Below are 12594 nucleotides of genomic sequence, written 5' to 3' on the forward strand. Positions count from 1 at the left end.
GGGGGCTGTGGGGCAGGTGGAGGGGCAGGTGGAGGGGCTCGGGAGGAGGGGGCTGTGGGGCAGGTGGAGGGGCAGGCTGCAGAGTGGAGGAGAGAGGGCACTGGGGGACTGGCAGAGGAGAAGCATGTGGGGCAGGTGGAGGGTGCCTACCATGGGGCCGGAGGAGGAGGCCACTGTGGGGCAGGTGGGGGCAGGCTGTGGGGCACGGCGGCGGGTGACCAACTTAAGGGTGGGAGGACTGTGCCATGCGAGTGAGGGGCACCACTGCTGCTTGGTGYAGCACCTCACCCACCTGCTGTCGAATGGCTTTAGGGCCCGATTCAGGGACCATCCTGCAGCCAGCATTGCGTTTTATTGTATTTCATTCACACTTGGCTCCATCAGGCACTCGATCAAGCTGTTAGAGATTAATGCTGAAGTGGAAGGGGCCTTGCGGGTTGTCGCTGGCAGATGGTGCCAGGCACTTCCAGTTGTCCAGAGGTGTGGAGAGGGCGAGGTGAAATTGTCTCAGGTATCATTATTACCTCTTTATCATCACAGGTGTAGATAGTATTGAGCTGTTCAGCACCCTGTTTAATCTCTGTCTCAGATGGAGACATCACTTGGAGGGAATGGGGACAGTGATATGCCCCTGGGACAGTAAGGAAGGCATCTGAAAGTAGCACACTCATAAACTGGCCCAGCCCACCCCCAGCAGGGCTATATTCTCTGCAACTCTGTTGTGTTTTCAATCCAGGAGAGTGTGGGCTGCTGCTGGCAGCTACAGGATGAAGTCGCCTCCCTGCTGCATGTCTCTTTCTTCCCAAGCATCCCTGGAGGAACAAGGGAATAGCACGTCCCTGGGCTCCCTGGACTCCAGTGTTTTCTCCAGTGAGGAAGAGCAGGGGCCCTTGCTTCAGAAGGTCATTCCCTCCTTGGACTGCTTTACTATCAATGTAGGAGGCAGCCGCTTTGTGATGTCCCAGCAAACTTTGTCTTGCTACCCTGACACCCGTCTTGGCAAACTGGCCGTAGTGGTCTCTGCTGCCCGGGATGTGGCCTCTGGCCTTCTCGAGCTTTGTGACGATGCCAACCTAGTGGAGAATGAATATTTCTTTGACCGGAGCTCACAGGCATTTCACTACATCCTGAATTACTACCAGACAGGGAGACTGCATGTGATGGAGCAGCTCTGTGCACTCTCCTTCCTGCAAGAGATCCAGTACTGGGGGCTGGATGAGCTCAGCATCGATTCCTGCTGCCGAGACCGGTGAGTTCTGGGAAAAGAAGTGCGGGAGTGTGGGCTGGATGAGCTCAGTGGTGACTGTTCTTGCAAGGACAGACAGGTGAGAGATCCAGCAGCGTGGGGAAGGTGAGGTGACGGAGCATTAGGAAAAGAAAGAGGTGTAATGCCCARCACTGGATGAATTCAGCACTGAAATCCTACTTTAGAGGTGGATGGGCATAGGAAACAGGAGGAAGTGTGCTGGGTGAAATCACTATTGACCTTTATTTACTGTGAGGGACAAGTTAACAGTCGGGGCAAGATGGTGAGAGCCTGGCAGGAGCAGGGTCTGTATCCACCTGCACCACCTTCAGACTGGTACTGGAAGCTCAAAATGGAAAGGGACATTGCCAGAGATGAGAAGGGTTGTGAAAGCAGGGGTGTCCTTGCAGTGTCATCCAGCTTTGGGTAGTATTAGGCAGAGGGGATTGGATGTGGAGTCAGGCCTGGAGCCACTAGGGTTTGAAGCCTCCCCACCCCACACTTGCCCTTCTGGAGGATCTTCAGGTCCCAGCTGGGGAGGCAGAAGGGGGGTGGTCACCTGCCAGGCTGCATGTGGGTGGCATGGCTCCAGGAGGAGCCAACAGCCCTGATGGGAAGCATCGCACATGGATGTAGCAGCTTACAGGGAGGGGGCAGCAGCAGCGGGAACATAGCTCACTGGAGACAAATTGTAACAGGCAGCTCAGAAAAGAGATGGGTTTGATTGAACCACCCCCAGGATGTTTTTGCTAATTCTATTTGCAGTTAATATTTTTTTTCTTCCCTCCGCCTCCTTTTTAGTATTACTGGTTTATTTGTTAGTATTGAGGAAATGAATTCTCCAAAGAGTATGAATGCTATTTATCTAGAGCACCTGTGTCAAAATCATTAAAGGGAAACAAACAAGCCCACAAAAGGGTGGCAGACATATCCTACCCCAGTATGGTCTAGTTATGCAGCTGAGAGAGCTGGATCCTAGTTCTGATCCCTTTCTTTCATCCCCTGTGGGTGTAACTGAAAGCTCCTACTTCTTTGGTGGTATAATTTGCTACACACCTTTCCAACATATGCAAGGGTAAACGTGCATCAAATCAAGGCAAAATTGCCTAGCCCCTTGGTCTAAGGCTTGRCATCTGCAGCAGTCAAGAAACATACATATATAAAAAAAGGATTTTTTTCACTGTACTTTAGGAATGTCCTTGTTTCATGAAACCGTTCCATAAATATATCCTTGCTCTAACAAAGCACTTAGCTATGCATTTACAATCTGAAGTATTTACTCAGGAAAGATGTTTGCACACTTTGTGTGAGGATCTAAATATTTGAAGAAAGTAAGATAACATGTTTTGTCATCTTAGCATGTATTGATCAGTACTTCATACATAAACTGCATAGCTTTTATTATGCCTTCCCTTTTAGTGTTGCAGATATGCATCAATATAATAAAAATGCAATATATTTCATAAAATTGAGGACAATTTAGAAACATAGAGTCTCGTTATGCCAGAATTCCTTACAAGAATACATTAGTCATGCACCTAATCCTACTGTAGTCAACACTGCTCATATGAATAACGCCCTACCAGAATAAATGCAGATTATATCTTTGGTCTGGTCTAATTTTATAGAAATACTCTGTGCATACAAACTGTCACTGATATGAAGTGGAGGAATAGGAACATTGAGTCAGTGGGAACATACTATAGGGTCTCAGATAAATAAAATGCTCAACCACATGCTTGACATCAGGGTTTTCTGAGTTCATTTAAGGTGCACTTTCATGTGTGTTCTTACACCTCACATGGTAGAGGATAAGAAAAAATGTCATGTCAGTACTAAAAATCTCTTTGGGGGGTTCCTGGACAGGTACTTCAGGAGGAAGGAGCTGAGTGAAGCCTTAGACATCAAGAAAGATGCAGAAGAACTGGATGCCCAAGATGAAGAAGAGGACTTTTCTGGTAGCCTCTGTCCTAATATCAGACAGAAGCTTTGGGAAGTTTTGGAAAAGCCTGGCTCTTCTACAGCAGCCAGGACTTTCGGGACTCTATCCATGGCTTTTGTTGTTGTGTCCATTGCCAACATGGCTTTGATTTCAGTAGAGCTAAGCTGGCTGGCACCACCRCTACTGGATGCCCTAGAGTACCTGTGCATTGCATGGTTCACTGTGGAGTTTGTTCTGAGATTCCTATGTACACGGGATCGGTGTCGCTTCCTSAGGAGTGTGGCAAACATCATAGACCTCCTTGCTATTTTACCTTTCTACATCACCCTGCTAGTAGAGAGTTTGTGTGGTGGGGAGAGCTCTCAAGAACTGGAAAATGTGGGGCGCATTGTCCAAGTGCTGAGACTGCTCAGAGCCCTGCGGATGTTGAAGCTGGGAAGACATTCAACAGGTACTTTCAGCCATGGCAGTGATACTTCTAGTTGTTGCTACCTATAACAGATGTCCATGAGTCAAGTCCCCAATTTTGTGTGTATTTCTGCCTAACCAATTTATGCAATCTAATGTTAACAATAATGTCTTGTAAAAATTTTATTTTTGGACATCAATAATTGAATGGCAGTGGAGAATTTCTCCATTAACTTTTAGTTCTCCATAAAGCCAGTGTATATTCTTTGCACAGAGCACTTACAAAAACAGACTCCAAAGTTGCACACTTTAAATCGTTCACCAGTGTTTTATTTACAAATCTGTATTTGAGTTGACTCAGTTAGGAAGGAAACATGGGAAGAAACAATAAGTGACTGTTGTCCCACACTTTTTATATGGTCAAAAGTCCACTGTTGACTGCTTATACTTACCTAGCACAGTGTGTTTCATTAAAAGAGTGTGCAAAGAAGTATTTCATGATTTTTGTCTACATCTTAGACCCCCAAAAGAATAAGACTCTAATGGATAGAGAATGTTCCAAGAAATTTGTTTAAATTAAATCATACCGACCAAAGGATTGATGGCCTTTCTGGCCATCTTAAACACATTGATATCTGTATTATATGTTGAGGACAGCTGGGAGCTGCTCACTGAATTGGACTTACCTGCAGCACAGACTAGAAGTGCTAATCAGAGTTCACCCGTCRGTAAGCGTGGGGCCCTTTGTGTCCGACTGCTCCCCACAGGTCAGGAGATGGATGGAAAGTGGAGTGCATTTCGGAGCGAGAACACTGCCATTTACTCCCTTGGAGTAGTGTAGGGAAGACATAAAAGGTGACATGTTCAAGTGAGAATTTATCAGAGGAAGTTGGAAAGGGTTAGTTTCCCCTCCCCTTTTTATTACTACCTCATGTTGTGTGTATACCTGGCTATATGACACAATATCAGCCATAATCCCCCAACACCTGTCCATCCTGTGATGTTATCCAGTGCTTGGCATTTTCGAAATGTCTTAGTTATGTTCCCATTTAAATTGGTGCTGACTATGGCACTRCATTTGGCAGGAGAAAAGTTCAGCTTTGAAGAATCAGAGCCATAAGAGTAAATCATGGTCTCTGTCCYGTCCAGTAATATTAGCCTGTTCTGAAGATGGTGATGATCTCTCTTACATGGCATTCAATGCAGTGTTTCCAGGGTTCTCTGGCATGAAGAGAATGGGGTGATGCTTCTCCATTTTGTGGAGGACGCTCTCCACCATCTTTGTGAACTGGCCCCACCCAGGTGGCCTGTATAGTATGAGACAGCAGCATGTGTCTCTCTATTTTTGTTCCACTGAAGTGAGGTGAACCCACATACCAATGGCAGGGAGTAGCTTTAAGGCTCCCAAGAATAATGATAGTGGTTTAGGAGGTGTCTTATCATACTCCCCTACTGCAAATTATGTCTATTTTGGTGCATAACTGTTCCTTAGCAAGCAGTTGAAAGATGGCTAATATGATCCAGTCTGTCAATGAGTTTTTTTGCTTCATTATAATTTTATTACAGTAGACACTGAAAACAGTTGCTTTGCAAGAGGCCCTGCCACCCACTTTTTACAATAGCTATTAACAATAATTTGTTAACAGTTGTTGACAGCTGTTAACATCAGGTGTACTAACTTTCAAATATAGTCCAGACTTTTATWTCTATTTATTTCTAAAGTTAAATTCATTAAAATATTACCACATCAGTTTGTATCATAATATTGAGTGCCATAAAGAGTTTAGTAATTTAATTGTCATGTTAGGTTAAAAGAAATTATTTAATTCCTTCAAAATCCAGTTTCCTAATCTGTGAGTGAACTTCCATCTTTACACTGGAACTAAAAATACCAGTTTTAACATACAAAATTATAAGCAACTAGAGTATCTGTTTAAGCAACTCAGAACAGCTTTACTATCACTGTCCTTGCTTCTTTCATAGTTCAGGGTTGCTAGTCACTTAGGCTTAGAACACTAAATCAAATCTGGCAGTTTCTGTATCATTTAACTGTAGAAAGTCACAGTCTCAATCTTCTCGCAGAGCAGGTGCTGCTACTAAGAAAAAATTTAATCATAGCGATTAAAAATAGAAAAATACACTAACAGATCTGAAGCCTGGTTTCTGACTGTTAGAAGTATGTAGTAGAAGACAGTTTTGATAATACAGTTCTAAACATCCTTAACTATAGTTGCTAATATAAGATGAATCTTCCTAATTACCATACACAGCGAGCATCCTGCTTAAACACACATAGGCAGTCTTGGTAGATCTCAGGGGTCTGGGGTGGGATTCACACCTCTGCTGCTGTCTTGCCTTAGCTCTGGCAACTTAAAACTTCCTCCCAGTGAAGCCTCTCTCTGGCTCCTGCACTGTCAGACCAGACAAAGCTTTATGCGTTGCTCACCAGTTTTGTGTGGCAAAAGGGGCATGAGAGCAGAAGAAAAGCTACAGCATTGAGCATCTGTCAGAAAATATGTGGCTGCAGCCAGCAACCTATCACCGAGGCCTCATGTGCTGGCCACTTAAAGACAGAGACATGGCCAGGCACAAGCAGGACATTGTCTCTATAATACTGTGCAGACCTGCAGCAAAGCTGGGATCCTAACAGGAGCCTGGTTCTGCTGTTAAAGATAAAAATGGGTTAGGAAAAATAATCAAGTCTATTCTTTTTCCTTTATTTTTAACAAAATGGCAGATTTCCTGGGGAAGAGACAAAGAAATAGAAGATTCATTTCTACCCCTTTGAAAGCTGAGCTCAGCTAACAGGAGGGTACAGAGATACTTGGGCTACATTGGAGTGAATGTTAATTATTTATCCAAAGTGCTATAGTTTGTCAAGGAACGACCAAAAAATTAGCAGTATCCCTATCTAGAAACTCTGTAGCTAGAGAGTGAGAAGACTCTTCTGAGACAGTGAAATAGTGGATTTGAATGGCTGCAGGAATAGGTGAACCTGCATTTTTTGCATTCTCTGATGCTCCTCATCTATTGCCTTCCCTCTATGGCCATGTTTTGTGTGACGCCGTGCTGGTCCTTCTCTGGGATGCGTTTGTAGAGTGACTCCTTGAGAAGTAGGAGGTGAGCACCTGCCTTGTGATGGCAATGGGACAYATGTCTGAGAGAAGACTGTAGTGTTTGTCAGGATGAGGTGCCTCTGTATACGTAAAAAAGCAAAACTTCAGCACTTTCAGGATTTTAATGGCAAAAGTTGAGAAAGCCTGTGGACTTTTTCTTGCCTTCAGGGCCAGGTTGCCTCTGATCTGGATTGAAGTGCTGGGTCTAAACTGAAGTTCCTGAAAACCAGTCCTGTATTTTCAACTCCCTTTGGGCAATAGAGAGATGGAAGTCGATCAGCATAGCAGGAATCCTTCGCCTTCCTCCCGTGTAAGCCTGCAGGTCCCAGGGCTGGGGCTGCACRCCTGCATCACGCTGGTGCCACGCTGGCACTGTTATGGCTGTGGCCTTTGCACTTTGTGTACCAGCACCAGTTCTTACAGCTCCTGGCAGGGAGGTCTCAGAGGAAGTCGTCAGGCTTGCTGAGGTGTCCATGCTGGAACAGCCCTAGTCTGGCTGGTTGCTAGGGTTCAGACACATCACTTTAAAAAGTTATAATACAGGATTATTCTTTTGAAGAATTACACCATCAACCCTGATTCCTGCTTAGAATGTGCTGTATAGTCCAATGAGTTGGTTGATAAGTTCATCTGAAGAAGTCTCCTGMCTTTATCTGAAGACATTAAGAGATGTAGAACCACCACTTCACTGATAATTCATTCTAGTCATTTCTCACCCTCACCACAAGTTTTTATTTTGAATTTTTTGAACTTCAAGATCCAGGCATTGTTTCTTCCTTTGACTTTAGCAAATTTAAGAGCTCTTTAGTAACTTTTTTTCTGATAACCAAGATAGTGCTTTAGTACCTGTTTTTCTTTTTAATAACTGAGGCAGCTTGAGCTATGTTTTTCCAGACACTGAATCATTTTTATTATACTTTTCTGCACCTTCTCCTGTTTTTCAGTATCTTTCTTTGATAAAGATAATTTCAGACTCCTTAGCAGTCAGAATAATTAATTATTGGAAAAATATTTTACTGAAGATTTCATCAATGCAGTGCAAAGAGGTAGCAGTCACTGTCCTGTTTCTCTTTATCCCTCCTTATGCCCTGTTCCTCTCTCTTCCTTTCCTGGTTTATGTGAAAGTTGCAGTTTTTCACTTTCTCTCAGGGTCCATCACAAGACGCAAACCCTGTTTTTTATAGTACTCATTTATGCTTTAAAGAGAAGTGGTACCAACAATTTTAAATTGGAACCCCTTGCTCATAGATCACTTGAAAGGACTTCTACCTTGTTCAATACTAAGTTTTGCAGGGCAGTGGATGATATTGATTTCCTTGGAGTATGAGAGCTGTTTGATCTGGTTCCTTAAAATTGTCATATACACAGCTTTCACACTGCTTTAATCTTAGCCAGACAGTGTATTTTCATAATGTGGAGGCAGTTGTATTAATAGGAAAAAAGATTACATTGATATGTCTTATTCCCCTTGTGTTGCAAAATTAAACTGTTTCATTGTAATAAACATCGTAACCAACAGGCCATAGTTTCAGTAATATAAAACCTGGATGTGATTAAGCTCTTAACTGGAGTGGGTAGAAGAAAATACARAAAAAGAAACATTCTCTACAAACTCTAGTAGATAATTCCACTCTTTGCTGTACATACACAAAACCTTTAAAACCCTTTAGAGCTGAAGGGGAAAAGAAATAGAGCCAAAAGGAAGAAGAAAATTTTAATTTATTTTAGTCTGAGATTATGGAAGGTAAGGCACATCAGCTTGCTAATTACTCCAATGGGCATATGAAGTCTGCAAGCAGAAGCAGAGGTCCGCCAAGCTATTTTGCAAACGCTCGTTGAGGTGGAAGGGTACACCATGGAGGGTAATTTGTAAGCATTGTATTTTTTTMCTTCCATAAAGAAAACATTTTTAAAGAATAAGATTTAAAAAAATCCAAAATCACTTGTGATTCAAAAGATAATCTCAGTCTGCCATGTATCTCAGCAGAGCTGATGCCCTGTTATCTTCCTCCTCTGTTTATGTGTACAGCATTCATCCATTGCACTGTTACAGATTTACTTCCCTGCTTTGTTTGCCCACAGTCTAGCTTGAGGCAGCAGCTCTAAAAAGAGCACGGAAGGTTGTGGGGAACAGTCAGCTGAGCATGAACTCCTTGCCCAGCTCAGGGGCAATGGGACTGATGCAGGACATCAGGGAGTTTACAATCCCTTGTTTGAAYTGGGAGCTGCTGTCACCTCCAGTTTTGGCACAAGTGCAGCTGCTGCTGAAATATGGTGCCTGTTTTGATGTCTACAGTTAAAGAAAGATATCATAGGTTGGGGGAGAGGTTCAAAGAGAGTCTGTGAGAACTATAAAAGGATTGAAAACTGTCGTTAGCAGACAACAAGGGACTGGGTGACTGAATTGACTCTAAGCACCCACCTGGGAACAGAAATTTGAGGACAGAGGGCTCCTAAGTCCAAGAAAAAGTTGACAATGGCTGGGAAATAGGAGCTTGTCACATTCAGACAGGAAATAAGGAGCAGATGTTTTCAGTGTGTTTTTAAATGGATAATTTTAAGTATAAGTTAATTTTAAAATCAAGTTTAGATAGTTTTTCTAAATCGTMTGCTGCCATTCAAACAGTAATCAATGAGGAGAATTCCCGTGCTCTGTGTTATGGATACTCAGATGATGTCAGTGGTTCAATCTAACATTTTAATCTGTTTCTTTTTAAATCACATTTTCCCAATAGCGGGAAAGACCAGCACCCCTTTTTCTTAAGGTGTGTTTACTAGTGGCCAAAGCAAAAGCATAAGGCAGTCAGCTTTCAAATAAGAGATGTTTCGCCAAGGTATAAAGATGGCTACATGAATCAACCTATTGACAGCATTTCTTGTCTTTCAGGCTTGCGATCTCTTGGAATGACTATTGCACAGTGCTACGAGGAGGTTGGCCTTTTGCTGCTTTTCCTCTCTGTAGGAATCTCTATATTTTCCACTGTGGAGTACTTTGTTGAGCAAGGAGTGCCAGGCACAACTTTCACAAGCGTACCTGGCGCTTGGTGGTGGGCAACAACTTCCATGACAACTGTTGGTTACGGTGACATTCGACCAGACACTACCATTGGTAAGGTAGTGGCCTTTATGTGTATACTATCAGGAATACTAGTTTTGGCTTTGCCAATAGCTATAATAAATGACCGTTTTTCTGCTTGTTATTTTACACTGAAGATAAAAGAAGCTGCTCTTCGGCAGCGTGAAGCTTTAAAGAAACTCACAAAGAACTCATCCAGTGACTCGAATATCAATGTTAATTTGCGAGACGTATATGCACGCAGTGTCATGGATATGTTACGGTTAAAAAGCAGAGAGAGAGCAAGTACAAGGAGCAGTGGAGGAGATGATTTTTGGTTTTGACTTTAGGTTATTTAGCCTTGTATAGCAAATAGACTACTTTGAAAATGTAGTATTAAGCATCTCTTTTTWTTATTATTATTCACCACGTAGTGTATTTGCTTTTCAAGCTGGAGTTTTACTTACTTGGACAGACTGAGAYAACCAATATATACAAAAGGCAGAATTCAAAATATGGAAGCTCTGAAGGGGCTCTGAAACCTGCAGGGTTGTCTATGGATTTTATGTTCTTGCAAATGTGTGCTAATAAAATCTTAGCCAAAATTGTGATGGTGTTTTGAATTTTAAAGAACTATAAGATTTGTATTTGCAAGGGGAAAATGAAAGTTAAAGAGATTAAGAAAAATCTAAAAAACAATCTAAGGGAGTAAAATGTTGAATACATTTATGATGACTTTCCTATTATGAGACTCATCTTGGCCCCCTTGCTTATCCATCTTCTGCATTTGCATGAAAAAAAGGATTGCTGCAACCTGGGGCAGAATTTCCTCATTTCAAGAGAAGCAAAGGCACATGGTGGGTATCAGAAGATGGGTGAAAGTATTAAGCAGATGCAAGATCTGCAGCAAAGTCTAAAAATAGTCATGATATAGGTGCCATAATTCAGAGCATCCTCTGGAATTACTCTAGAAGTTGCAGCAACTAATACCACCTTTGCAGCATAAAAGTCATTTACAGACTAAATTTGACCCACACCCTCTCCTCATGTTTTGATTCCCATAACTTATTTGTCRTGCCCTCAATTTTAGAGCATTTTGAATTTAAAATCTCACCTTTAGAATGTGCAATATCAATAATGATAGAGAAGAAAAAATTGTTAAGTAACTTTGTGCTTAAGAAAAGTCATTGGTGGATATCAGAAGAAGCAGAAATAGTGAAAGATAACAGGCTACTAGTTTTTCTGTCTCCAGTGAAAATCAGTAGATATTCATTCTGAGTGATTTAAATAAATTAATAAATTAATAAATATTAATCTTTACTCAAGCATTATTAGAAAAATCCTTCATCAAAATCTTATGTTCCAAAGGAAAAAATGAGAAATGGTTGGACTAGACACTAAAGCTATTTCAGTAATTAAAGCCCCAAATTTAAACAATCAAAGCTGTTTTTGGTTAAGTTTCCCACCCCTCCCCTGTTCCCTGTTATTGTTCTTAGCAAATAAAGTTTTGCTTTAATCTAATTTCATCATCCTAGACTAAGACGTTGCCACAGTATACATATAATTCAATAGCAAATTAAAAATAAATGACCTCTTTAATTTCATGTTTCTTATTGGCAATATAAGCACAAGCATTATTTAGGTTTGACGTACAATTCAACATACTCACTAAAAGGAGACATCTGCTAAGACTAAATTATGTAATTTGATGAAGTATTTATTTATTTATTTATTTATTTAGAAGGCTTTAAGTTGCCTTTGAGAATATATGAATGGGTGAAAAAACCTGCTTGTAATAAACATTAAATAATACTTGATTTGAAACATTAGTGTGTTTTCCTTCCATTCACTATAAATGATATTGTAAACATAATACAGCAAGCAAAGTATTAAAAGTTTTCAGCCTGGATACAAACTGAGTAGACTTTCAGTATGAAACTTTTTCTGATTTGTCAACCGCTGTCAGTCAGCATTTGGATTTGGGAACAAAACAGCACCTGCAGCAGGCAGCTGGGTTGCGCAGAAGCCAAGGGAAACCATTAGAGACCAGAAGAGCTTGTCTTGCTCTCCCCAAAATTGTCTAGGCGTGAAAATTCGTAGATCAGTCGTATGGTCTGTGTTGCACAGAGATCAAACTACACTATCACAGAGTTTCCTTCTGTCCAAATGTTCTTTGAACCCATGACAAAACTCCCTTTGATGTCCAGGAGACAAAACGGATTCTACAGTGAAAGGTTTAGTGCAGCCAACTCTAGGTTACTATTTCATAGCTTCTCGGAGCAGGATGTCTCTCAGGCTGCACAAACTGTACAGGCTGTKTCTTGTTCAAAAGTCATTCTAATTATAGAGAATTAGGAAGAAGCTTTATTGTGGGAAGGCTGTTTTGTAATGTCTTTTGTACTTTCTTGTACAGCATCTGATGTCTGTTTGAAAAAGGAAATGCAGTTAGATAGATGACTGATTCTCTGTAGGGAAAGGCTGCTTTTATTGCAGCCTGTGCTTTTTATGAAGGACGCAAAGGAAAGAGAGAAATGTTCTGGGATGTATCAACTGATTTGCTCCTTTCACCAGTTCCAGAGATAAAGTTTCCTAGAAATGCCCATGGGGAAGTGTGGCTGAGAATTTATTCAGTAGTTGCTTAGGCTTCTATTTTCAGACCTCTTAATTTTAAATTCAAAGTCTCTCCAAGAAGTGTTTGTCAGTCATGTTGTTTATGAAGGACAGATCTCTCTTATTATGGGCTGAGACTAACAAAATTATTATGCAAATAAAGGTCAATTCTGAATTCAGCTCTTACAGACAGAAGGACCAGAGCGTTCATATTGAG

At 41.6% G+C, this 12594-nt stretch overlaps 1 protein-coding gene across 1 annotated transcript; it reads left to right on the plus strand.

Annotated features, from left to right (window-relative positions):
- The first annotated feature begins 669 nt into the window (after positions 1-669).
- On the plus strand, positions 670-10243 carry KCNV1 (potassium voltage-gated channel modifier subfamily V member 1). The gene is made up of 3 exons (XM_026064237.1): positions 670-1249; positions 3113-3639; positions 9600-10243. The coding sequence occupies exons 1-3, from the start codon at positions 768-770 to the stop codon at positions 10109-10111; spliced, it is 1521 nt and encodes a 506-aa protein (XP_025920022.1). The 5' UTR covers positions 670-767; the 3' UTR covers positions 10112-10243.
- Positions 10244-12594: the final 2351 nt, after the last annotated feature.

The sequence above is a fragment of the Apteryx rowi genome, unplaced genomic scaffold (assembly GCF_003343035.1).
Source record: "Apteryx rowi isolate R43461 unplaced genomic scaffold, aptRow1 scaffold_211, whole genome shotgun sequence".
Lineage (NCBI taxonomy): Eukaryota > Metazoa > Chordata > Aves > Apterygiformes > Apterygidae > Apteryx > Apteryx rowi.